Source organism: Diceros bicornis, chromosome 17 (genome assembly GCF_020826845.1).
Source record: "Diceros bicornis minor isolate mBicDic1 chromosome 17, mDicBic1.mat.cur, whole genome shotgun sequence".
Taxonomy (NCBI): domain Eukaryota; kingdom Metazoa; phylum Chordata; class Mammalia; order Perissodactyla; family Rhinocerotidae; genus Diceros; species Diceros bicornis.
Window position 1 is genome coordinate 22,069,653 of NC_080756.1, and position 25,741 is coordinate 22,095,393.

General features: G+C 53.2%; 2 protein-coding genes across 6 annotated transcripts in view; both read left to right on the plus strand.

Annotated features, from left to right (window-relative positions):
* Positions 1 to 3,994, plus strand: part of VDR (vitamin D receptor) — a 55,024-nt gene extending 51,030 nt beyond the window's left edge. Inside the window, exon 10 of the mRNA XM_058558419.1 lies at positions 550 to 3,994. Coding sequence (XP_058414402.1) covers positions 550 to 809 — 260 coding nt within the window. The 3' untranslated portion in view covers positions 810 to 3,994. The remainder of the gene's footprint in view (positions 1 to 549) is intronic.
* Positions 1 to 25,741, plus strand: part of HDAC7 (histone deacetylase 7) — a 160,875-nt gene that overhangs the window by 100,624 nt on the left and 34,510 nt on the right. For 2 of the 5 annotated variants that reach the window (XM_058558414.1, XM_058558415.1), the window contains exon 1: positions 23,737 to 23,910. The exons of 1 other annotated variant lie outside the window; for it this stretch is intronic. In XM_058558414.1, the coding sequence (XP_058414397.1) occupies positions 23,892 to 23,910 (19 nt within the window). In that variant the 5' untranslated portion in view covers positions 23,737 to 23,891. Of the gene's footprint in view, positions 1 to 23,307; positions 23,426 to 23,736; positions 23,911 to 24,359; positions 24,551 to 25,741 lie in introns of those variants that run through there. 2 more of the 5 variants (XM_058558412.1, XM_058558418.1) reach the window with 2 other exon arrangements.

Below are 25,741 nucleotides of genomic sequence, written 5' to 3' on the forward strand. Positions count from 1 at the left end.
GTGACGTGTAGGAGGAGACCTTAAACAAATACTATTTAACAACTAATTCCTAATGTGGAGGGAGTTATAGAAGTACATGATACTTTAGCAGGGTATAATAGAAGGAGGGAACCTGATTGTAGTCTTGGACAAGGAAGTAGGGGCTCATCAGGAATGGCCATCTTGAGGAAGGTCTTTTAAGCTGTTACCTGAAGGATCAGTAAGTCAGGCAAAGATAAAAGAGCTGAGTTCCAGGCAGAGGGAACACAAATGAGAAGCGTGGAGACTAGAGAGCATGGCGCATCAGGATATTCCTGGAAAGATGGAGCACAGAGACAGAGGGAGAGAGGTAAGGTGGACCCACAAATGGACATGGGGCTTGATCCTAAATGCAATGGGAAGTCGTTGAGGAGCTTTAGGGAGGACTGTGATGTTATAGGTCAGCAGTCATATAGGAGGATGCTGAGGTTGGGTGTCTGTGTGTGGGCCAAGGGTGATGGGGAGATTGAACAGTAAGGGACCCAGCTCAGAGCTCCTGTGCCTCCTTCGCCCACCTCCCTGTGCCCACAGACCGTCCTGGGGTGCAGGACCCTGCGCTGATTGAGGCCATCCAGGACCGCCTGTCCAACACACTGCAGACCTACATCCGCTGCCGCCACCCACCCCCGGGCAGCCACCAGCTCTACGCCAAGATGATCCAGAAGCTGGCCGACCTGCGCAGCCTCAACGAGGAGCACTCCAAGCAGTACCGCTGCCTTTCCTTCCAGCCTGAGAGCAGCATGAAGCTCACGCCCCTCGTGCTCGAGGTGTTTGGCAACGAAATCTCCTGACCAGGGCAGCCTGTGGTGGCGCCTGGGTGGGGCTGCTCCTCCGGGGCCATGAGCTGGGGCCTGGGGCTGGCTGCTGCCCAGCAGGCCTTCCTGCCCCCTCTGGAGTTCAGTCCCTCCTCTCCATCCTCCCCTCCTCGCCTGGCCCATCCTCTCTCCTGCCCACCCTAACACCAGGTCCCCCTTTCCTGCAGGCCACAGGCTGCCCCCAGTCCCTTAAGACCTCAGTCATGAAGAGTGGCTGTTTATTTGACCAAGAAGCTCAAGTGGGGGCAAGGGGAAGAGGGCAGAGGCTGAAGGCAGGGCCTCGCCTGGGGATGCCCCCATCACTCTAGAAGTGGCTGCTGGCTGGTGCCGAGGGAACAGGCAAGCAGGAGAAACACACCCATTCCTCAGGGACAGAGAAACCCAGACCTCCCCCTGCTCCAGGCCCACCTGTCCAGAGCCTGGGGAGGATCTCCCCCCATCCCCACCCATGAAAAATAACTGGCCACAACCCCACCCCACCCCCACCTCATCCTGCCACCACTCTGTGCTGTTCTGTCCCAGGGCAGCTTGCCACAATGGGGCCTTCTCCTTCTGCTTCCCCATCCCAGGCCTGTCTAGGACACTCACTGCCAAGGATGGACAAAAACAAGATGACTAAGGTCACAACTCCCCCTCACCCACCTCTATTGGCCAAAAGGCACTTGCCTAACCCCTCAGTGCCCACTTTATCCCATTGCCATAGTAGCATTCTCCTTGGAAGTAGCTATGGTAAGGTGGGCTTTCTCCCCATGCCTGGGGCCACTGGCCCAGAACCCACCTGCTGAGAGGCCCAAGGAGGGAAGAAAGCAGGGCCCAGGTGGTGGGGGACAGACAAGCTAAGCCTCACAGAAGAGTAGTGGGTGGTGGCCATAGCTGTCCCTATCACCAAGCCCAGGGCTCCTCTGCCTGGATCTAAAGGGTTGATTGAAGTGGGAGCTCTCCTTCCGACCACCCATGTGGCAGGACTGAGTTGCGTCCAGGTTGCAGTGAAGCAACAGGCACCATCCTCATTCTCACCCTGCCAGCTCCTTATCTCCCACCCCGGAGAGAGAGGACCTGCCGCAGGCTCCAGAGCCTCGCCCGGCGGCCGCAGTCACTGGTGTGGCCTCGCCCTGGGATGGCCAAGGGTAATCCAGAGATCGGCCCACTATCCCAAGCACCCCACAGTGTGGAGAAGCAGTGCCTGCTTTGCTTACCAGCAGGGGCCACGTCTTCTCCACCTGGCAGGGTGGGAGGGAGGAGAAGAACTTCCAGACCCAACAGCCAAGTCATGCTCCCCCTGTCCACCCAGATGTGGTTCCAAGACTGCTGGTCCCCAGGGAGAAGCAGGAGCTAGTGCCCCAGCCCCTCACAGTGTGGGTGGAGGGAGGAGATTGGCCTCTGGTGTCTAGTCAGAGAGAGCATCTAGGGGTGGAGCCATGTGGGGCTGGTTCCCTTCTTATTCTCACTCTACCACCCCAAAGTCAGAAGGGGCCTGTGGGGCAGGGCAGGGGTGGAGGGTCCATAACTGCGAACTCAGACCAGTCCAGGAGGTGGGAACTCTCGTCTGTTTACTTGGGGGTGGGGATCCTTGGTGAGTGAGTGAGTCGTAGGTGTGTGGGACCAGCACAGAGGGGGTTCTTTCAGGAGGCATAGAGGTCTTTCAGATTGTTGCTTGAGTTTGGGGAACACATTGCATTTGATGTCTCCACAGGAGGGAGTTAATGTCCGTAGGATGCCCCCTCCACCTGCGTCTGCTGTTCCCTGGAAACCCCCAGAGCAATCCGACGTAGCACTGCAAAGCCCACCTGGCCCAGTGTTTCTTCAGGTGGAGAAACACCTGACAGCCATGGTCCTTAGTGCAGAATACCATCCTTATGGCTGAATCTTACGTTTATTGAGCATGAGTTATTTCCAGAATCAGACTCCATTTTGTACTACGTTCGTATATAGTGGGTGGTAGGGACCACTGGTGAAGAGATATTTAGGAAGGGAAAAACTTACATGGTGAAAATTCTATACATTCATTATTGTTGTTGTTATTTTATAAATTAGGGACAGACCTTTGTTATTTGATTTTAGCTGCAGAATATGTTGGTCCAGCTTGCTATTCAGTGGGAGAAAAGGCTTGAAAAATCGCTAAACTAGTTCAACCCCCTTGTTAAAGAAAACTGACCCTGAGAGGAGGGCGTGACACACTCAAGCCCATAGAACTAGTTAGAAGTGACGCCACGACCGGACCCAGACTTTGGACTTGGATTCAGCGTGCGGTTCACTAGACCACACTTGAGCTCCGACCCCATTTCCCATTCCCCAGGGGCCTGACCTGGTCCCTTGGCGGAAGCTCTGGATTTTAGACAGAACCAGTGTAGATCCGGGACCCCGCCTTCCTTCCCTGGATTCTCACCCCGCTGATGCATCAGGAGGAGGAGGGACACCTCAGCCTCATCTCAATGTGAATCGGACCCCCACCCCCAACGTGGCCCTGGTCGGATGGGGTCTCTGCCTCAGCCCTGTGTCATGCTGTTGCCTTATCAATAAAGTGCATTTGTCTTTGTAATGTCTCCACCTTCCCAGCTCTCCCTCTGGTGCTGCCTCCTCCTCGGGACACACAGAGAACACCAGTCACTCTGCCCTGGGGTCCACAACAACCCAGCCCACTCCCCAGGGAAGTCGCGGAGCTGGGAGGGAAGAGAAGAGGAAAAATGAGACTTCACAGGGCTGAATTGGGAGAAAACCTTGTCATCTGTTCCATTCTAGAATGAGAGAATGTGAAGGTAGACATTTACAAATCTAAAACTCTTAAAGTATATTATTGGAAACCTGGGAAAATGTGCACCGAAATGCCAAGCAAACCAGATTCCAGGACATAGGAAAATCCTGCTGGCTGACTGGAAGCAAGTCGGAGAATCCGAGTGAGGCCCACAGAGAAGGCTGGAAAGCTGGGACTAAAGCAGCAGCAGAGGGCTGTACAGAGTGCCTCCTAAGTGGTTTCCAAAGAGGAAAAAAATTTGCCAGAAATTTGCCCAAAAAACCAGTGCAGAAAGCTTTGCTTATGGTTATAAGAATGGCTTATACTTGCACAGCGCTTAGTTTGTGGCAAGTCCTGCTGTAAATAAACGCTTTATGCAAACCAACTTGCTTTATCCTTATAAGGACCCGAGGGGAGATGGACTGCTACTACCCCCATTTGATAACCCCCATTTGATCCCCATTTGGGATAACTTGCCCAAAGCTACGCTGGTGGTAAGTGACAGAGGTGGGATCTGAACCCTTGGCAGCTGGTTCCAGAAGCCGCTAATTGACTGCTGCGCTATGCTGCCTCCCACTGAGTTGAGGGGCCTGACACATGAGAGACAGTCCTGCCAGCTCTCTACTAAGGAGGACGTAAGGGAGGTTCCTGTTCCTGAAGGAGGCCCTGAGATGGGGAAATTGGAGGTGCTGGATCAAACAGTGCTCAACTCTCAGGAAGTATTCAGTCACATGTGTTATGTCCCATCAAGGGTGGCTCTTACCTGACAAGCTCAAGAATGAAGCCCAGGCAACTGTTATATGTGTCTTATATTTGAAATGCTGTGCTAGTGACTTGGAGAACTAAAAATGATACCTATGTATAAACAGGACTCCCAAGGGACCCAGAGAGCTAATGCACTCCCCTCCGTTTCCCGAGGAAGTGAGGTTTATGATAAAGGGCAGCATCGCTAAACACAGCAGGCAAAGTAAACAACCAGAGACACAGCATTGTGATCTGTAAATGAGAATTATGCCCAACCAATGTATTTATTTAGGAAAAGTGGGCCTAGGAACCTGTGTGAGATTTACTTTAATTTTTCAGAGGTATCTGAAAGATTTCAAACCAAAGGCTAAAATGTATCACTGTGGGATGGGACGGGAGTAGGAGAATTTGAGATAGAGCCTGAGGGCTATTTTGTCATGAAAAATGAATGGGCTTAGAGTAAGGAAACCAACAGTGCATAGATGGGCATGCCTCTGGCTGGAGACATGTGAAGATGAAGTTCTTGGAAACTGTTAGGAGAATCTTAGCATCTTATGAATGATCTAGAGGAACACAGAATCTCCAAGGCTGTGTGTTACAATAAACTTTTCTGGGTAAACTGAGAGGAATGCACCCCAGAAAGACCTTCTGGTTAGGATAAAGTGATTTTAAGTTTTCAGATTCTAAACTCTGGTTCTACACCTGTGCTGTTCAATAAGGTAGCCACATGTGAGTATTTAAATCAAAATTCATTAAAAGTAAACATTTAGCTCTTTGGTTGCACTAGCCACATTTCCAGTGCTCAACAGCCCCAGGGCTACGGGAATGGACAGTGCAGATTCAGAATATTTCCATCATCGCAGAAAGATCTATTGGACAATGCTTGTCTACGCAGTGCGTTCTTAGCTGGTACCAACTGCAGATGATGTACTTCTGTTGATCTGTTGGGCAGAAAGCCACTAAATTATTTGACATTTCCGATCAGGGAATATCCTCCCTTTACATCAAGCAATGCTGCACCCGGACTGCTGTGAACTGGTCGGCTCCGCCAAAGGGACATAAAGGTAAAACATCTCACAGGCCATGGGGTGTAGGTTCAGAGCTTCACGTGGCATAAATAGGTCAGTGGTGTTCCGGGAAATATTGATTCCTTCAGCCCCGGGGGCAAGCGAACAGGGCTGTCCAGAGTGGCCAGAGCCTTCAGGTCAGTGTCTCTAGCTTCTGCTGGGGCTCCTTGAAGCCCTTGGAGGCTGTCTATGCAGTGTGGTGTCTGTCTGTCCCATGGCCCTGCAGGGGACAAGGTGATGAGTGGCATCTGGCACTCCTAGCATAGCCAAGGCGATGCCTCATCATGCCAACGTGCTATCGGTGCCTACTACTCATTGTAGGCAAGAAGGCTGTGAGGCTCACAGAGGAGTCTGTGCTCCAAGTGACCAGGAAGCACAGCAGGATGTGGAGCAGTGGCTGGCGGGCAGGGGAATGGATTTAGAGGGGGCCGTCACTGCTCCAGACAGCTGCTCTGAATCTCTGTCATATGCAATATACGAGATGGATTGCAAGTCGGGTTCCGGGGAAGCCGACTCTGAAATGTAGATTGAAGTGCCACCGGTTTACTGGGGAGAGGTCTCCAGGTCACCAGCTCTGCTGGCAGGGAAGGAGGTTGGATCAGGTAGAGGGAGCAGTTGGGCTGCAATGCAGTCTCAACAGAGGCCTTGACCAACCCTTAAAGGGAATTCTAAAACTGGGATGGCCCTTCAGATGGCCCCAAGTTGAAGGGAGGGAGCTGGCTTTTATATTGCTGCATCAGCTAGTCATTGGATGTAGGCTGTTCCCAGGAAGAGAGTGTGACCTTGGCATGACCTTAAGCTAGGGGGCTCTTTTCAGCCAAGGGCCAGTAGGACTGGGGCAGTGGTTGGGGGTGGGGGGGTTCATCACATTTTGTACAACCAGGTGGTCCTTTCAGAGTAGACTGCTCTGCCTTGGGGAGGGGCTGGAAGGCTTCCAAGGCTTCTCTTTGGCTCTAGGGATGGAGGGAGATAGCACAGTCCCTGGAGCTCCCTCCAGAGGAGGGTGTTTCCAGCCTCTCCCAAGCTCTGGACTATCTGGTGGTTTTTCCCTAAATCATCCTGAGCTTCACCACTAGGTGGTGCTACTGCCCTCCTGGGACAGATTTGAGCCAGTACCTGCTCTGGCTCTGTCTCTTCCCATCTCCTCCTAGCTTTGTGAAGGCGGCTGAGATCCAGCCAGGCCCTGAGTCCCTGCTACTGCAGACACCTGATGGTGTTTATCTTTCCTCGTGCCAGCGACCAAGCAGGACAGATAAGGGACCTGCTCTCTGGCTTTCCAGGCCATCTCTGGAGTCATAGCCAGGGGAGAATCTAACACTCACCTTTAACCAAGGGCCCCCGGAGGCTGAGCTCATGTGGCCAGGGCCTCTGAGCACCTTCCATGCTGGCCTCAGGTTCCCTCTGAGGTCCAGCCTGGCGGTGCAGTCCTTCCAATGTTTCCAAGCACAGACACAGCCCTGATCTCAGTGCTGGGGACAGAGCCATGAATAAGATAGTCACTGCCCCCAAGAAAGGCAGAGTCCAGTGGGAGAAGACAGACCTACAAACAGACCATCACCCAGCAGCCCAGACAGAAGCCACAAAGTGGAACACTTAGTGGCAGAAACTGCTGGGTCCCTCTCCTGGCTTTGCCACTTGCTACCTGTGTGACCTTGGGCAAGTTACTTAATGTTTTTGAAGCTCAGAATCTTCATCTATACAATGTGAACAATAATAGTACCCACTTCTAGGTTTGTGATGTGATATAATCTGCATTAAGCACTTATGGAAGTACCTGGGCATAACTCATGACTCATAAATGTTGGCTAGCATCCTTATTAGGTTGCACAGTGGAGGGAGGGTCCAATAAGTTTTCATCTGGAGTTGACATTGCTCCCATCCACTGACCACTGGTTTTTGCTGGGATCTCTGGACTGGCCCCAGATGGATGTCTTTGGCCCCTCCTCTGGATCTCAGCCTCCGGAGCTCTGAGATCCTGCTCCATGAGTATCTACCTGAGCTGCGGGAAGGCGTCATTGTGCCATCTTGCCACCAGGGGGCAGGTGTGCAACTTAATAAGCCAAACCGGCCTCAACTGAAAGAGCCCGCTGGAGAGCCAAGTGTGGGAGATAGGAAGGTGGGCACTGAAATCTGAAACACCTGGCACTCGAGTTAATACTGTCGCCAGCTTCTTTCAATTGTGGTCTTTCTTTGCCAGCTTCACTCCCCACGGTGACCACCGCCATCTCGACTTCACTGCACACATATTACAGACCCAAAATGAATGTCGGTCTTCTCTGGGAGGAAGGGTTATGCCCAGAGAAAGGGGAATCAACATGAGCTTTGAGAATCAGGTTTGCTCTATGTTTTGTTGTGTCATCGTTTCTCACTCGTCCACTCCAGCGTTTCCTGGACTCCTGCTCCTTTGGCGACCTACAAAGCCCCCAGTGATCCGGCCGGCCTGCCTCTCAAGGGTCACGTGTCACTGTCCAGCCGTTGCAACTCAAGCCACTGCCACATCCAACCACTTGCAGCTCTCTGCCCGCGTGCCTCGGTGGCCAGCCTCCACACCAGCAGTTCTCAAACATTTGGTCTTAAGACCCCTTTACGCTATTAAAATTAAGGCCCCCCAAAGAGCTTTTGTTTGTGTGGGTTATAGCCATCAATATTTACCACGTTAGACATTTAAGTTGAGAAATTTAAAAAATATTTATGAAATTTTTTTAAATAACAATAATGAATCTGCTATAAGTTAGCATAACAGTTTTCATTAAAAATAACCTTTTTCCAAAGCAAAACAAATTTAGTGACAAAAGGGTATTGTTTTACAGTTTTGCAAGTCTCTTTAATGTCTGGCTGAATAGAAGGCAACTAGATTCTCAAATCTGGTTCTGCATCCCATCTGTTAGGATATCACACGTCACGGAACCTCTGGAAAACTCCTCTGTACACAAGTGAGAGAATGAGAGTAAAAAAGAGAAATAATGTCTTACTATTATTATGAAAGTAGTTCTGACCATGCAGAGCCTCCAGCTGGGGCTTAGGGACCCACAAGTGTCCCCAGACTACACTGTGAGACTCATACAGTACCTTTCCACGTGTTGTTTCCCTGGCCTGTTACGTCCGTCCCTTGCTGCTCTTTTTTTCAACTGGGCAAGCTCCTTCAGCTCCTTTAGTTTCCAGCTCAGCTTCAGGTCTTGTACAAATATTTCTGTGAACTTCTCCATGCTTGCTCCCTACTTGCCCCTTCTGGGTAGAATTGTGCACCCACTCTATTGTAGAATGAAGAGTGCATTGTAGTGTGTTTTAAATTTCTGTTTTGCCTTTGGGGCTCCCTACCAAACTGGAACAAAGGAGAGATTCCATAAATATAGCCGAATAACTGAGGAATGAATGAATACGGGGCCATGTGCTACCCACCTCTGTCAGCATCTAGAAGATCTGATCTTCACAATAGATGTCAAGTTAAAAAAGTTCTGCTTGGGTCCCTGCTAGAAAATGAAATGCAAACAGACTTATGCAAATTTGAACACCTTCCCTTGAACTTTGGAAACTGAGAAGTTAAGTCCCTGTGGCTTCAGAACCCACGTGCTAACGACCTCTCCCTAAGTCATCTACCACATGGCCCTCATTCTGTATGTGGACAGTTTGTTATGTGGACCAAATGTAGATCTTAGCATTTATGCCCATTCATATTTATCTGATCTGATTTCTCCCACATCTTAGCCTGCCCAAATCTTTTGAATCCTCATTTTGTCATCCAATCTTCTGACCATCCCTCCCGGCCTTGCATCTTCCAAAACTTGGGTCTGCAGACCACGTACTGGGTTGGCTGAGACAGAGCTAAGACGATGCCCTCCTGTGGGTGGACATTAGCTCACTGACCAGAAACCCTTGCGTTCAGTTGTTCAAGACCTCCTCGGGAGCCAGGGAAGGGGGTGGGTAATGAGAGATTGAGTCACAGGAGAAGAGAGGAGTTGGAAAGACCCAGGCATCTGCAGGAATTTGGGGAGCTTGTCAATGCTTCCACAACCCCTCTCTCCTCAGGACCTGATAGTCTCTCGCCAAGTCTGAACAGATTTTATAGAATTAGACCAGATCTGAGCCAAGGATCAGGGATCCAGGGATATCTGATATAGAGAATGCAGGAAGAGGTGGATCAAGTATCAAATTCCAAGCTGGATTGTTTTGCAAGTTCTGTCTGAGCTGGACTCAGGGAAGAAAGACATAGTCTCCTGGATACTGGTTGCTGAGAGGAGAAAGGCGTCGGGCAGTGGGCAGGACTCTCCTTCGGCCTCCATACCTTGGTGGGGAGTGGAGAAGGCACACCTAGCCCAGACTGGCAGCCCTTATTTACCTCAATGGGGCCTCCCCACTGCGCTCTTCACTTGTACCCAAAATCCTACAGGGCATCTGAAAAGGCCTGTGCCACTCTGACCCAACCCCATCTACTTAAAAATCCTACGGACACCTGTGAACATCTGTGGAGCTGGTGTGGGACTAGGGCCAGGCGAGGGCAGGGGCCCCAGCTGTGTCTGCGCCTGGCTCCTGTTTCTCCATTTGCCTACCGGGACGGCGGGGTAGGTCAAGCAGCCCATCAGAAAAAGCTCAGCCACCAAGGCCAGCCCAGCCTGGGCACGGAGGACTGTGAATACCAGGTTCCGAGGGCCAGGGAAACCCCTTCCTGCTGTCCCTTCTGTTTGCTCTGCTGCCCCCAGCCCCCCACCCCAGTTCCACTGATTTAAATTTCTTCCCCTCTCCCACCCTGGAGCCCAGGGGAGCTGAGTGTCAGGGAGGGGATGGTGGAGCAGCCCTGGGTGATAAAGCGGGGATGGGGAGAGGTGATAAAGGGGATGGGAGAGAAGCCAGCCCCACTTCCTCTCTGATAGGGACCCCACCCCAAGGGGCTCCCTGCCTCCTGCCGTGTTTACAGGAAGGCCTTGAGGTGGTAGAGGCGTGGATGGGAGGGGAGGGAACCTTGTTGGTGGGCAGGATATCAGTGGCCTTGGAAGATGACCGTTCAGCTTTGGTTCGCTTGGCTGTTAGTTCATTCTTTGAGCAAAGGCTTACCACAGCTCCTCCCACCACAGGCCAGCCCGCTGCTAGGCTCTGAGGGCCACAAAGGCAGGTGGGGCACAGGGGCTCTCCCACCCAGTCTCCACACCACTCCTGGCTTGAGGGAAGCAGTCAAGGTAGTAAATAAGAGTGTGGACTTTAAAATCAGGTCATCCTGAATCTTGATAGTGTCTCTTACAAGCTGTGTAACTTGGGGGAAATGACTTGAGCTCTCTGGACCTTGTTTCCTCATCGATGAATGGGGACATAGAGTTTTTATGAAGATAACACGAAGGAAGGCTTGTAGCATGGTGCATGGCAGGACCTCGTCTAGGGTGGCAGGTACCAACAGCAGACACAGCATCGAGGGAGCAGGACTTGAACCAGCTGTGAGACTGCTGGCAATCTACCCTTGTTCTGTTGCTTTCTGTAGAGTGAAGATAATAATGGTGCTGACTTCATAGGTGTTGTGAGGACTAAAGGAGTTAGTTTACGGTGTTTAGAATTGTGCCTGGCATGTAGTAAGGGCTTGATAACCATTAGCCTTTATTATTGTAATTTTCATCACCATCTGGGGATCCTCTCCTCTAACCCATATCCTCTTCCTTATGAGGAGCATCGTCCCCCAACATACACACATCCCATGTTAGGGTTGGAGGAGGTGGAAGTTGACACGCACAGGTGGACCCCTCTTGTGAAGGATCAAGCTGGCCCTCCAGTGTGCTCACAGCCCTGCTCCCTCCCCAGCTCCATGTGCTACAGGGCAGCTTCTGTCTCCAGTGGAGCCATTGAGGCAGGAGAAGCTGGTGGAGGAGAGCTGGTTGAGGGGCGCCTGGCCCCAGGGCACCCTGTTGCAGGCCAGGGCTCTGCTCAGCCCCATTATCTCCTCCTGCAAAGCCTCCTCCACCCGCCAACCCCGACCGAGATTATAGACCCTCAACTGTCTCCAACTGCTCTGATTCAGGGATAAGGCTGGACCCTCGGCCCCACTCCACACATGCCCTGGCCACCCCCACCTTGCCAGAGAGGGTTGAGGGGAGCTGCTGCTTCCCTGAGAGCTGGGGAGATGGGGGGCACGTGCCCCAGGGGCTGGGGGCTGGAGACCAAGGATGGGGGCAGCCAGGGGGACACTGCCCCCCACCCTCAGGCTGCCTCCAGAGCACGAGGAGGAAAGCCAGTCTCTGATGGGAGAGATCTCGAAATCTCCCCGGTCTTCCTCTTGATTCAGTGCTGTTCTGTCTCTCTGTGTCTCCAGCCGCTTCTGCAGTTTCTGCCTCTCTCTCAGGGTGCTCTTTCCCCACCCCCAGAGCCCCGAAGCTGTACACCTGGCTCCTCACATCAGATAACCAACCACAGCTCCCCTCACCCCACCCGCTTCCAGCAGCCCCCTCCTCGCCCCCTGCCCTCTTCCTCTCCTGCCTCCCCCACCTTGTAGCTCCCTGACTCACCTGATTCCCCTGGGGAGGGCTGAGGTGGGGCCCCCAAGCCTTAAAGCCTTACTGGGTAATGAGGGTGTGAGAAGACAAATCTTCCTACCCCCCAACACACACATACATACACGCACGTGTGCACACACTCACATACACACACACTCACACACATGGAAACTCTATACCCCTGTGCCCTGCAGGAAACAGAGTGAGGGGGTGGGACCCAGGGACCAGCCTTGAGGTATGAGGAAAATCCAGCCTGAGGAAGTGAGGGGGTGGGGGGCTCACAGAAGGGGCTGCCTCTGGGGCTGGGGGTTCCACAGCTTCCTGCTTCTAGGCAGAAAGAAGCTTCTTCCCTTTTCCAAGGCTTCCTGCTTGAGTGAGGTCATCTGAGTCCTAAGGCTAGAGGCCTTCCCAACAAGGCCTCCCTCAGGCCAGGGTCTGGGTTGGGGAGGTGGATGGATGCATCTGGGCCATTTGATCTGGGACATTTGCAGCCTCCCACCCCCCAACAAAGGCCAAATAGGGAGGAGCTAGGGGTGGGGGCCCTCGTGGAGGAAAAAGTGCTGAGACTGGAGGATGCCAGGGGTTCTGGAAGCGGAGAAAGGGGTGAGAGCTGGGCAGGATGGTGAGAAGAGGAGTGGTGGACACAGGAGGGAGTGGGCAGGGACTGGTGGGTGCCTGGGAGCTGGGGCTGGAGGTTTTAATGCTTCTTGACAACAAATGAATCATAGGCAAATTATGTGGAAATGATGGCGTAAATAAAGATGTGTTATTTCAAGGCCCCAGTGTGTCGTTGTAGGAAGACAGCTGAGGGGGGAGGAGTGGGAGGCTGCCCAGGCCGGATGGTGCCCGTAGGTGGGGGCCCAGGTAGAGTTCCTGTGGGGGGCGGTAGAGGTGATGGCCCACTCACATCTCATGTCACCTTCAGGGTGATGTGAAACGGCAGGTGGCCGACCACAGCCCGCCAACCCCTCCCCCAGAGCAGAGCAGCCTCACATCTCCTAAGCTCCTTGGCGATCCCCCCAACCCTCCCCTAACCTTAATGGGGCCACTGCTACCCACACACATTGCTCCCTTTCCTCAGGGCCTGCTCTAGACTTTCCTTGGTCCTGTCCTCTGGGGACTGTCCCTCCAGACCCAGGACAAGGTCTTGCCCTCAGCACTGGCACAGGAGCCAGTGGACCTCCGGGAGCTTTCAGTGGACAGACCACCCTGGAACCCAGACAGGGAATCTGGGCTTTTTCCATCAGAAAAGCGCTCAGCTCACACCCACAGTGACAGTGCCTGGCACATGGACAGAGCCCAGTAAATATACCTGCTAGATGAATGAATTCGTGACCTCCATAAGGTTGTCAGGGCCTCCTTATAGCCCAGTCTAGGCTTCTGGTCAACCTTCATCCCCCCTCTTCACAGCTCTTCCCAATGCTGACAATTATTAAATGACTAGAAAAACGTATACACTGCTACCACCCTACACAGCCATTACCTCGTGCCCATATTTCCTCTCGATCTTTTTCTCTATGCTTATCTTAGGCTTTTTTTTAAATACAACTGCCATCACAGGGCATGCACAAATCTATATTCTCCTGTGATGCTATGTTGCATTCATAAACATCTTTTTAACAGCTTCATAATTTTCTATTAAGTGGAAATATAATTTACTCACAATTTTCCAATTGTAGGTGTTCAAATTGTTTCTAATTTTCCATATTATAAAGAGTGTGGTGGTAAACATAATTATGCACATATTCCACTCCCTCCTCCCTGAATTTTGGCTGTTGAAATCTAGTTTAGGGTACACTGGATGGGGTTATTGAGCCAAAAGGTAAAAACATTTTATAGCTCTTACTATATACCGGTAAATTGATTTCAAAAGAGGTCACACCTCCACCAACAGCATGTATATTTCACTGCACTCTCACTAACATTTGAAAACGGTGCCTACCTTCGTCTTGTTATAATTGGCATCACTTTGATGACAGTCAAGTTGAACATTCTCCTGCCTTTGCTTACTAGCTGTGTTTCCTCTTTCCCTGAAGAGTCGTTTCTGTGCTTTGAACTTTAGCCTACCACCGTTTTAGTGTTTCTTGTCAACTGGTGCGAGCTCTCCCTATCAGAATGATTTTAAATCGTAGTGGATTACAATCGAATGCAAATCTCTCCTTTGTGACATTCTCTCCCACTTTGGATTCTGACATGGCACTTCCCCTTGCTTCATTTAAATCTCTGACTGTTCCCTCTCAGCCTTCACCTGCTGCCACTCCTCTACTCCTGAAATCTTTGTTCTCTCCAGTTTAGGTATGTAGCCATCTTCCCGGTTCCCTTCCCTTCTCTCCTCTCTTCTCCTCTGCTCTGGTGGTCTCATCCACAACCACCTACAACTCCAGCTCTCACTGATGATCCCGATCTTTATTGTCCTTCCCTCCCCTTCTAGCTCTAGGTAGCAACTGTCCACTCAGCATCCCCAATTGTCCCACAAGCACCTCAACTCCATACATCCATAGCTTGACTCTATATTCCCCTCCAAACTGCTTCTCTTCCCATATTCCCTAGCTCTGCTGTTTGAATACCTTTGGGTTTGACGTTGGATTTGGAAGGGGAAGGAAGAGGGTAGAGGCTAGCACACCTGAAGGGGGAATGAGATTCTACCAACCTTTAGCTTAAAGGAGGAGGGCTGGGAAGAGGAGGAGAAGGACAGTTATCTAGGGAGACGCTGCTCTGCGACTCAGTTTCCCTGCTTGCCTATATACTAGGACAGGTTCCAGGTCTAGAGGTAGATGCTTGGAAGTCGAAGTGAGTGGCCGTCCTCCTAGAGCAAATTAGCCCTTCACGTTGACCTCACTGGCCTCCTCCTCTACGTCTTGAGCCTTTTCCCCAGCAAGGGACTAGAAGGGCTGAGGAGGTTAAGCTACAAGTTGTCTAACCCTGTGCTGTTCAGTACGGTGGCCACTAACCACACGTGCTATCCAGCCCTGGAAACATGGCTAGTCAGAACTGACACTTGCTACAAGTGTGAAATACACACGGGATTTCAAACACTTAGTATGAAAAAACGATGTAAAATATCTCCTTAACAATTTTTTGTTTTGATTACATGCTGAAATAATATTTTACATATATTAGGTGAAATAAATATACTATTAAAATTAATTTCTCCTATTGTTTTTACTTTTTTTTAGAAAATTTAAAGTTACATATGTGGCTCACGTTCCGTTTCTATTGGATGGTGCTGGTCTAGTCCCTCCCAGCTGGCAAAACACGGGGCTCCAGGCTGAGAGGCAGTGACAGGTCATAACAGATACAGATGCAGACCCCACTGGAGATGTGGGCCAGCCAAAGCTTCAGCCGGATGTCACCAACCAGTCAGACACTGAAGGACAGACTCTCAGTGGCAGGTGTCCCCCAGGAAAGGCAAAGCAAAGCAACGCAACGTTTCCTGGATAACTCTATAAGCCTGGAGTTCATGGAGCCCTCTGGGCAGGGGCTTGGCTCTCCTGAGCTGTTCCTGTGGATGCCCTGTTATTCCAGTAAATCAGTCACCCAGGGCCACCCCAGAGCTTTCGATCTCCTCACCTCAACAGTTCACGGAGAAGTTCTCCATCATTCCATTGGGCCAGGCCCTGGACCCCTCTCCAGAAGCCCATGGGCATGCTTCCTTCTGTCTGGAGGCCTGTCTCCCACCAGTTTGGGCTTATGCTCAGCCCACCTGGAGGCTAGAAGGGATGAGAGAAAAAGGACATTCTGAGCCTCTAGACACACTGCCTGGGTCGCAGGCATATTTTATGCTCCATTTCTATTGCCTCTCTTTCCTGATGTCCCACTGATAGGGGAACAGAAAGAGAATAGGAGGGGGCCAGAGTGGCGGACACAGCCCACTGGACTGCGCCCCTGTCTCATTCTCCTTTGCCTGTGCCCCAGCTGAGCCATAGGAGGGCACTGGGAGCTGGGGCAGCAGTCTGCCCCTCCTCCTCCCGCCTAGAAGACTCCACCTCTCCCAGGTCCTGGCTGGGATCCGAAGGCCCCAGGCAAGTGGGGGAAGGGGAGCCACTCCTACTTTCCCAGCAGCTGCTGCTGCCTCTTCCTGTTTTGCTAAAACTCTGGCTCTGGACCCAAGGGGGTGGGGGAAGTTACCAGCGGTTCCCGCCCCCCAAAAGGTCAACCTCGTCCCCCTGGTCCTCTTAGCTAGTTATTTATAGCCCCGTAGGCCCTGGCTGAGGGAGCTACGTCGCTCCTCCTTCGAATGTCTGCAGCTGTGGCCATTGCCCCAGGGATGCAGCCAGATGTGCAGATCACTCCAGATGTGTAGTGCCAGGATCTGGGAGAGGAGGCGAGGCCCTTTCTGCTGTCGGTATGGGCACTCCCTACAGCCTGGTCCAGACTCCACTCAATCCTGAGTCAACCTCTGAGTACCTGAGGAGGCGCGGGGAAGGTGCCACATATTTTCCCCATTGCCAGAGCCTGGCTGACTACCCCGTCCACCCCAGGAGGGTCAGCCTGGGCTATGGACCCATCTGGATTCTTTTGCATAAATTAGGTCAGTACTCATTTGAGACTGAGTTTGTAGGAGAAAACTGAAGCTTAGAGGGACAGAAGAGACAGGACGCTGTCTTTCGTTCCTAATGTCAGCCTCCAGCTCCATCCCTAACAGAGCCCAGTGTGCGGCAGGCTCTGGGCTAAGCCCTTTACTTCCCCATCTCATCCGTCCTCACAACGACCCTAATATGGCAGGCACTTCACACCTCAGTCTGCAGATGAGGAAAGTGATCCTCCAAGAGGTCAGATAACCCTTAAGATCACCCAGTGAGTAAGCAAACTCCAGCCCAAGCAGGCTGACTCCAAGTTCTCACCTTTGATCACAATACAACCCCACCTCCCTTTAGCCATTCCTCTACCCATTTTAAATGGTTCCTTGAAGGTTCAGTGTAGACACCTGGAGCCCAGCCTCAGGGTCTGCCCAGGGGGAAGAGGGGCGTTTGTCTCTCTGCCTCCCAAGCCCTCCTGTCCCTAGCCACTCAGGCCAAGCTGGATCCAGGGATGTGACATGGGCAGAAACTTCTAGAATCACTGTTCCAGGCACAGAGAGGGGCAAGCCAGAGCAGGACCCCTGCCCCAGCCTGCAGAGACCCGATGATCCATCAGGGCCCTTCCAACATGGAACTTCCTTGACACTGTGAAGCCAGCATCTCCTTTGCAGCATGGGTTGGTGGAGCCTCTCATCCGATGGTTCTCTCCACCCCAGACTCTCTGTTTCAGCTGTATCCTGCTCTCCAGGAGATGATGAATTCCTCAATGATAGGGGCTGTGGCTTCTCTTGCTTCTGTGCTCAAGAACCTGGCACAGAGTAGATGCTCAATAAATAAGATATTCTACTAAATGAAAAAGAGTATAATGGTGGTCATATTTGAATATAATGGTGGTCACCCCATTTCGCCTTCACATCAGCTTTTCACTCCTTTCATGCCTCCACTGCCCTGACACAGGGCAGCATAGTCCAAACCCACCCTAAAAGACACTCTTGGGGAGAGAGGTGAGTGTCCTTAGGGCAGGACCTCCTCAAGGTCTTCCCTAGAGATTCCAGGGCCAGAGGTAGGGGCCTCCAAAGAGGAGCCATTAAGGTTTGTAACAAGATGGGACCCTGCCCTCCAACCAATATAGCCACTGGGGCCACACAGGGTCCTGCTGGGGGCATGCAGCCAGGCCGAACCCCCAAGCCTGCCAGTGGGTGGACCACAGCATCCCTGCAGGGGCCCACTGGAGCGAGTAAGTGTGAGCTGGCTGCAGAAAGGCATTTTGCAACTCAGACGAATTTCTTCTCGCTCATGATTAGAGTATGGCCCAGTGGCTGCCTCCGTGACCATAATCTCTGCTGGCGCAGGCATCTCCGGGGCTGGGCAGTGCGGGCTGTGGAAGGAGCACTGACCTAGAAGCCGGGCAGTTCTCTGCCCGACACTGATTAACCATGTCATCTCCGACAGGTTATTTCCCCTTTTGGTCCTCAGTTTCTTCATCTGTAAAAGGAGTGGTTTGGATTAGGTCAGGGCGTCCCAAACCTAACCACAACTTAGAATTACCTGCGGAGCTCCAGATTGCTGGGTACTACCTGCTCCCCTGCCCCAAAGACTCAGATGGGGCCCAGGAATCTGTTTTCCACAGGTTCTTCTAAGTTATTTCGATATAATGCCAGGTTTGGGGGATCCTATAGACCAGCTCATTTTATAAATCATTTGCAGCTCTTAGGAGCAAAATTCTAGTAAATGGAATGGCCATCACAAGAGGTTTTGGTGCTATGGGGTGTTATCAGAGGGAAGGGTAGTTTTTTCCATCATCATCGTCATCATTACTATTATTATTACCATTTTGCCGTTGGCATAATTGTTGTGGAGAGATGTGCCCTTGTCTGTTTGTTTCTCTCACTAACAAGGCTCTGGCTTCAGTGGGCCCTTGCTTACCTCAAGGCTGGGAGTGGGGCTAAGAGAGGAGGGGAGGGAGGGATGGGCCTTCCCTGGTGGGTGGGGCCTCTTGGCAAGGGCACCTCTCTCTCCCTCTCTCCTGGGTGGAGTTTGGCCGGATGGGCTTCGGTACCCACCTCTGGGGCTGAGAGAGTGCCTTCCCACCCAGATTCCTCCCCCAGTTTTGTGTCTCAGCCCCAGAGACCGCTCCCTTCTGCTCCTCCCATCCCCACTTCCTCCCCAGGCTCCCTCAATCCTCACCAACCTCATTCTTCAGCCTTCTAATCTGTTGGCCACCCCTGGCTTCCTTGCCTCCCTAGCCTCACCCTTGCACATGCCATTCTCCCTACCTGGAATGTCAACCCTCTCCACTCCCCCCACACTGACTTACACTTTTGGGCTCCTTCAAAACCCAGCTCAAAACTCCTACTTCACTCAGGCCAGGATCACTCAGGTCTTTTTTTTCTTTTTTTAAAGGTTTTATTTATTTATTTTTCCCCCAAAGCCCCAGTAGATAGTTGTCTGTCGTAGCTGCACATCCTTCTAGTTGCTGTATGTGGGACGCGGCCTCAGCATGGCCGGAGGAGCAGTGCGTCAGTGCGCGCCCAAGATCCGAACCCGGGCCGCCGGCAGCGGAGTGCACGCACTTAACCGCTAAGCCACAGGGCCGGCCCACTCAGGTCTTTCCCCCTTGCTATGTACTCAGTTACACTTGGAAGAACAGAATCAGGAAACTGATTTCAACTCAGAGAAATAAGTCAAGATGATCTAAACCAGCTCCTTCATTTGATAGATGAGGAAACTGAGGCCCAGAGAGGTTGTGATTTGGCCAAGATCACACAAATAATGGGATTTTTTAAATGGTTGGCTTGGCCAGAGGCTTTCAAGTATTTTATGTGTTTGTTTTGTTTCCTCGATGCACTGTGATCGATAAGAGGGCAGAGACTGTGTTTTTGTTTTTGCCTTTAATGTATTTTATCTCCGCACGTGTGTGTGGGTTGTGTATCCAGGGGCTAGAATAAACAACTGCAATATTTCTTACACCATCCAGACAATCCTTGTAAAGCTCACAGTGGTACAGACTTTTGCATATATTCTTTATATGGTCTCAGACCAGCCCTGTGAGGTAGGTAGCCAAGATACTGCTATTTTACAGAGCAGGAAACTGAGACCTAGACAGGTGTGACCCAGGAAGTTAATGGCAGAACTGGGCCTAGAACTCAAGTTCGCTGACTCCCAGCGGCAGCCCAGGGCTGATATCCGCTATGCCTCTCTTCTAGCTCTCTCCTGTGTTCCCGGTTGGGGACCTGGGGCAGTCGAGGGGCGACCTCTGCCATCTTTTGCATTCATTGTGCCTTCTTCGCCTTGGGGTTGAGGAGATCCTGTTTTTGGCTTCCTGCCCCTCCCCGTCCTGTCCCACTGCCTTCTCCTTGTGTCCCCCCACGGCACTGTTGGCACATAGCATATACACATACACTCAGAACTGCAGGTGTCTAGGGCAACAGACCACAGGGGAAACCACATCACCTTTGTTGATGCTGGAGGGAGGTAGGGGGACGGGGGCAGGGACTTGCTTCGTTCTCTACACCTGTCTCAGTCCCCACGGTCATCTCGCCTCCCAACCTGAGCCATCTGGACTTGTAGCCATGTCCCAGCCATTTCCTGATTTATTGACCCAATTCTGGCCCAGGAGGAGGTATCACCTCTTCTCTCAGATCCTGAAAGCCTAGATGAGGATCTGCCTGGCTGCCCCCTAAACCCACACACCCCCAATCCTAGCTGGAATACTTACATAGCTCCTCTGATCCCGCCTGTGCAATGCAACCGAGAAAGGTGGGAACCAGGGACGAGAAGACATGGCTGGGGTCACTGAGGCAGGAAACTTGGCATCTAGAATGTCACACGTAGATCAATCAGGACCTCAAGTAACCAGGCTATGCTGGAGCAGAGGACCTGGCAGCAGCTTCTCCATTGTTTTGACCTGTTAGAAAAAACTGCACAGGCTCTGAATCAGACTCATTTGGGATTAAATCACTTACTGGCTCTGTGACCTTGGGCAAATCATTTCATTTCGTCTGTCTGAGCTTTAGTTTGCTCGCTAAAACAATGGGGCTAATAATGAGATATAAGTGAAAGGGCCTTGAACAGCACACGATACAAAGGAGATGCTCAATAAATCCTAATTATCTCCCTTCCCCTTCCTTCCTTCCTTCCTTCCTTCTTTCCACTTGTTACATCTGGTCCCATCACTTACTAGTTGTATAACTTTGGGCAGGCTTCTTAACCTTTATGGGCCATACTTTAATCATGAGCATAACAAGGATTATTGTTGAGAATAAATGATCCAATGTTTGCCAAGGGGCTAGAATAGGGCTGCGACATGGTAAGTAGCCAGCAAAACGTAGCTAAGAAAGGAAAGGAGAGGAGAAAGAAAGAGAAAGAGAAGGTCAAGTAGGCCCAGAACCCCAAAGAGAAGCAGAAGGGGGGGTGCCCTCAGGCTTTGTACTGGCCAGAGACTCTGGGAAGACTCGAGGGAGCCAAGTCAGATCCTGTGGGGCGAATGTCTTCTGCTGGGAGCTTAGCTGAGCAGCCAGTGAGAGGCCTGGACTCAAGAGCCTTTAAAAACAAACTTCCTATGGTAACCAGGGTAGAGGAGAGAGAGGTAGCCTGCATTTTTCTGCCTCATGTCTCTTAGAGTTCCTGGAGACTCTCTAACATACCCAGCAAGGGGTGTGTGACTTAGAAACTGGCTTAAGCCTCTGCCATCGGGGGAGGGATGGTGATGGAGTGGTAAGTAAAGCTGGCGAGGGACACAGGCCAATTTCCCAGATGCAGGTCTCACATGCTGTCTTTTGCTCCATCTATACGTTGGGGACAGTGAGTCCTGGTGTGTGTAGAAAGCCATGTGCTGGCTAAAACGGGGACAGACAGAGGCAGTGGGGGATACCCTCTTTGCTCAAATCTCTCAGAACCCAGTGATTAGGTCAAAAAGAAAAAGAAGGCTGACAAACGAATACATGAATGATACTCATGGTAGAAATGAGCAAACGAGGGCCTGATTTCAGTCCAGAAATAACTACAGGAGTCCTGGGGGTACTGGGAGGGGGCAGTGTGTGGCTAAAGGAGAGAGACAGCAGGGGAGAGGCTGAGAGTCTGAAGTAACCAAGCAATTTTTCTGGATGCTGTGGACACTGAGGAGGGATTTGGAAGGCAGGCGATCGGTCTCGAAGTGTGGGCTGAGAAGAACACACATGAGTGGAAGAACATGTGTCTTGCAGAGTCGGCATGGGGAATCATGGGAAAAAGGGTGTATTGGGGGTGTCCAGCTTGGGAATGGTCCTTGAAGACCATGAACATCTGTCCGAATTCAATAAGTAACCCATAGGGAGCTTGAATTCTGTGCAAGGCACTTAGCAAGACACTACAAGAAATGCACCCATGACTAAGGCAGTAGCTGGGCTCAGGGGATGTCCACTCTTGAACATTCTTGGAAAGAAGGAGGAGAGTTGAGACAAGTAGACTAGGTGGATGAAGGTCAATGTACAGAGAAAGACTGACAATGTGCTGGGGTGGGGTCCTGTAAGGGAAGGAAAGAATCTCCCTGGCTATGGGAATTGGGGAGAGGCTCCTAGAGAAGGTGGTATAGACCTTGAGGATTGGAAAGATTTCAGTAGGAGGAGAAAGGGACTGGGAGGACATTCCTTTTTGGAGGGAACATGATGAGCCAAGGTAAGGAAGTGGGAAAGCATGAGGACATGACGGGGAGCAGCAAGCAGCCTGGTAGGGCTGAAATAATAATAGTAATAAGAGCAGCTAACATTACTGAGCACTAAGTACTAGAAGGCACTGGGCAGAACAGCCAAAAAAAAAGAGAGAGAGAGATGTGTGTGAAGTGTGCTGCCATGTTGTAGGAGGGCTTGGATGCCAGGAAAGGAGTTTGTCAGGATAAGTTAACAAGTGCAGAGGGGTTGGATCTGCCTACCTAGTGAGCACTGGGACAAGGAAAGGGACTAACTTAGGAAGTCAGCTGCTAAAAATCCCAGGTAGCAACAGGTGGTGAGGCCGGAGCTGTGCTTGTGGGAATAAGGAATCTATGGTCAGCAGTTGGACCTCGGCATGGCCAAGCCCTCCTAGGCCACTGTGGACTCTTGCTTCCCATCTGACGTGGCTCTACCTCTGGCTTAGCCTCAATTTCTCCTTCTGTAGAATCGTGAGACTCTAGGGGCTCCTAGGATTGAGGGAGGTAGGATGGGGTCAGAGGGAAGCTGTGCCCTGCCTTCCAGGGGTGTTGCCTCCCACCACAGGAGAGCCTAGCCTTTGGGGTGGTGGACCTTTCCTCTTCCCAGGATCCCTTGTGTTTCTGACCCAGCAAATTGCCGGAGGCGACAGGGCTGATAGCCTAGGCCGGGAAGCACAATGGCCCCTGACCCTGAGGTCCTCAGCCCCTGACCCCTGAATCTGACCTTCCCCTCCTGCTAAAAGGGAGGGGGGCAGGGAGGGCTGCTGTGCAAAGCGGCCGGAGCTGAGTTTATTAGCTGAGGGAGGGCTGGAGGCGGCTGCATTCCGACTCACAGACTGGAACATTTCTGTGATCCGTTGTAATGCACTGGGAGACACTGGGCACATTGCTGAAGTTTGACTCATAGGGACCGGGAGGGGGAAAGTATGGGGGAGGGTTGTGGAGGGAGAGGAACAGGAGGAAGAGAGGAAGAGGAGAGGAGGGAAGGAAATCCCTTGAGAAATTTCTTTAAAAAAAGAAAACTTTCAAAATCCGCACCACCCCCATCCCCTTTTTCTTTTAATAGGAACAGGCTGGACCCTTCTGTTACCCTCAGCAGGCGTGGGGGGGTGGGGGGTGGCAGAGGGGGAGGGCTGGGCAGTGATTCAAATCAGATCCTGGAACTTTCCTCAGGCAAGTCGTACTTGGAGGGGTGGGGGGGTGTCCGTCTGGGATTCCTTGCGCGAGACTTGGGACTCCACGCGTGTCCCAGCATCCCTCCGTGTGGCCGTTTGCTGGTGGGCTGTGCGCTCATGTACTTGTGCGCGCGGGGGTCCTTCCCCGAAGCGTGTCTGTGTCAATGTAAACATGGATGCACGCTCGTGTACGTTGTGTATGCAGGCTGCGTGCGCTCAGGTATCGGGGTTTCCGGGAATTGTGCGCGGGTCGGGGCGCCGCACCGCGGCTCGGGCTGAGCAGCAGCGCGGCGGCCGCGCGCGAGTCGGAGCCGCGTCCCGCGTTCCGGGTTCGGCGCTGCCTCCCCGGCCGAGCGCCGCGCCCCGCCGCGATCTGGCCGCGCGGGGTGTCTGCCGGGCGCCGCGCGGGCCGAGGCTGCCGGGGTGGTGTGTCCCCGGGCCGCGCGCGCCTGCCCCCTCCCACCCCTCCCCCTTGGCCCGCTCTCAGACTCAGATAAAGCATTTCCTTCCATTGTCATCCTACCCGGCCGGCCGGGCTGCCAGGGCCCTCCCCCTCCCGGCCCCCTCCCTTCCTCTCGCCGTCTCACAGTCGCTCTGCAGCCTCCGGCGACTGGGGGGATGTGAGGCCGGCGCCCCAGCCCCCCGCCCCGCCATGAGCCCCCCGCTCTGAGGGCCCCGGCCCCTGGATGCACAGCCCCGGCGCGGGTGAGTACCGTGCGGCCGCCCCCCGCCCCGCCCGCCCCGCCCTGCGCGCGGCCCCCAGCGCCGCCCGCCCGGGCTCGGGCTCCGGCTCCGACTCCGGCGCGGGCTCCGGGCGGCCCCGCGGGCCCGGCCCGGCCTGCGCCCCCCGACCGCGCCCGTCCCGCCCGACTCCGCGGGGCGCTGGCAGGCTCCCGGCCCGGGCTGGTTCCGGGGCCGGAGGGATCGGGCCTCCGGCGGGCGCCCACATCCGCCCGCCCTGGGGCAGCGACAGGCCCGAGGGAGGCAGTTGGAGGCCCCGGGCCGCCGGTGCGCGGGCCCGGCGTCCCATCACCCCCATTCCCGGGGAGGACGGACTGGGGGACCGGGAAGGGAGGGACGGCCGCCGCGGCCACGGGAGGGGGCGGTGCTCCGTAGCGGAAGGTTTGGAAGCGCGAGGGCAAAGGGCAGGACCCACAGAGTTGGGGTCGGGCTGTTGGCACTGGACGTGAGCTCCCGCATCCCGCGGATCCAGGCAGGGCCGGTCCCCGACCCCTCCGCTGGGGAAAGGGATCCCTTGGAGGCAGGGTCCCGGACAGTGAGATTTCTCTGAACGCCGCTCCCCACCCTTGCTCACCCATCAGGGTGAAGAGACACCTGTGCCCAAGTGAGTTGTGAGGTGCCAGCAGGGGCGCGGCAAGGTGGGGACCGCAGGCTGTGTACTGAGGGGTGGGGAACAGGATGTGCGCCCCCCAGGCCTGGGGGTGTCTTGGTGCTGGGGAGTGTGCGAGCAGGCTGCAAATCTGGCAGCTGGGCTGAGCTCTGACGCCACCTGGAGTTTCTAGGCCTGTGGGCTGGGAGAGAGCCTTCTGGGGCCTGCAGGCCACCTCGCTCCCCCCACCCCCATTTCCTTCCCTCTGGCTGGCCACTGGGATCTGACCTTGCCAGCCACTGCTGCCCCTCCCACCAAGTCCAGGCCGTTCCCTTGTCCCTGCTGGCCTGCCTGCATACCCGGAGGCCTCCCCTTGCATCTGGACGCTGGCTGTCTTGCTGCTGCCCATCCCTCCCCACACCCGGATTCAACGTCTGCTTGAGGCCCAGCTCTACCTGCCAGTTTCTAGGGTGAGAATGGGGCATTGGCCCTTAGCAGCCCTGTTGGGAACTCAACATCTGAACTCATCAGCCTGTTCCCGAGACTTGCACTTGGACCATGGGGACCTTCCTCAAGACCCCTGCCCAGCCACTGGGCTGAAAGAAAGGAGACTGTAACTCAGTTCCCTACCCTTAATGGGGCACCCATTTCTCCCCAACAGGACCCCACAAGCCAGGTCCCTGAAGTGGCTTAGGCTGCCACACACACTTCTCTCCTCATGCCAACCCTCTTACACTTCCCAGGCTCCTTCTCCAGCTGCTGCAAGCTATCCCTTACCTGCTCATTGCTTAGCATCTCATTCTACTTATTCTCTGTTCCCTTACCCACCTCAATTAATAAGTAATTTTCTTCTTCTATGCAGTCATTTCTGAGGGAACTAAGGCACAAAGAAGTCCTGATGGGTTGTATCCAGTGAACCTAGACTGGAACCAGGTCTTGAACCTGCTGGGACTCCTCCCCTGCCTTTAGTTCCCTGATGTTCCTGCACCCGGCAGGGCCAGGCTCAGAGCTGCCTCTTGGTGTTACATCTGGAAGGGCCTGGGCAGGGTTCCCCTGAGGCCTCCGTGCTCCTTAGCTTGAGCCTATGGCTGAGTGTCTCTTTGGCCACCAGGACTTAAGCTGGGATCCTGAGGCTGGGAAGGTTGCATTCAGGTCTCGCACCGACCCTCCCAAGAATTTAAACTGGCCACTCTGCTTTGACACTGA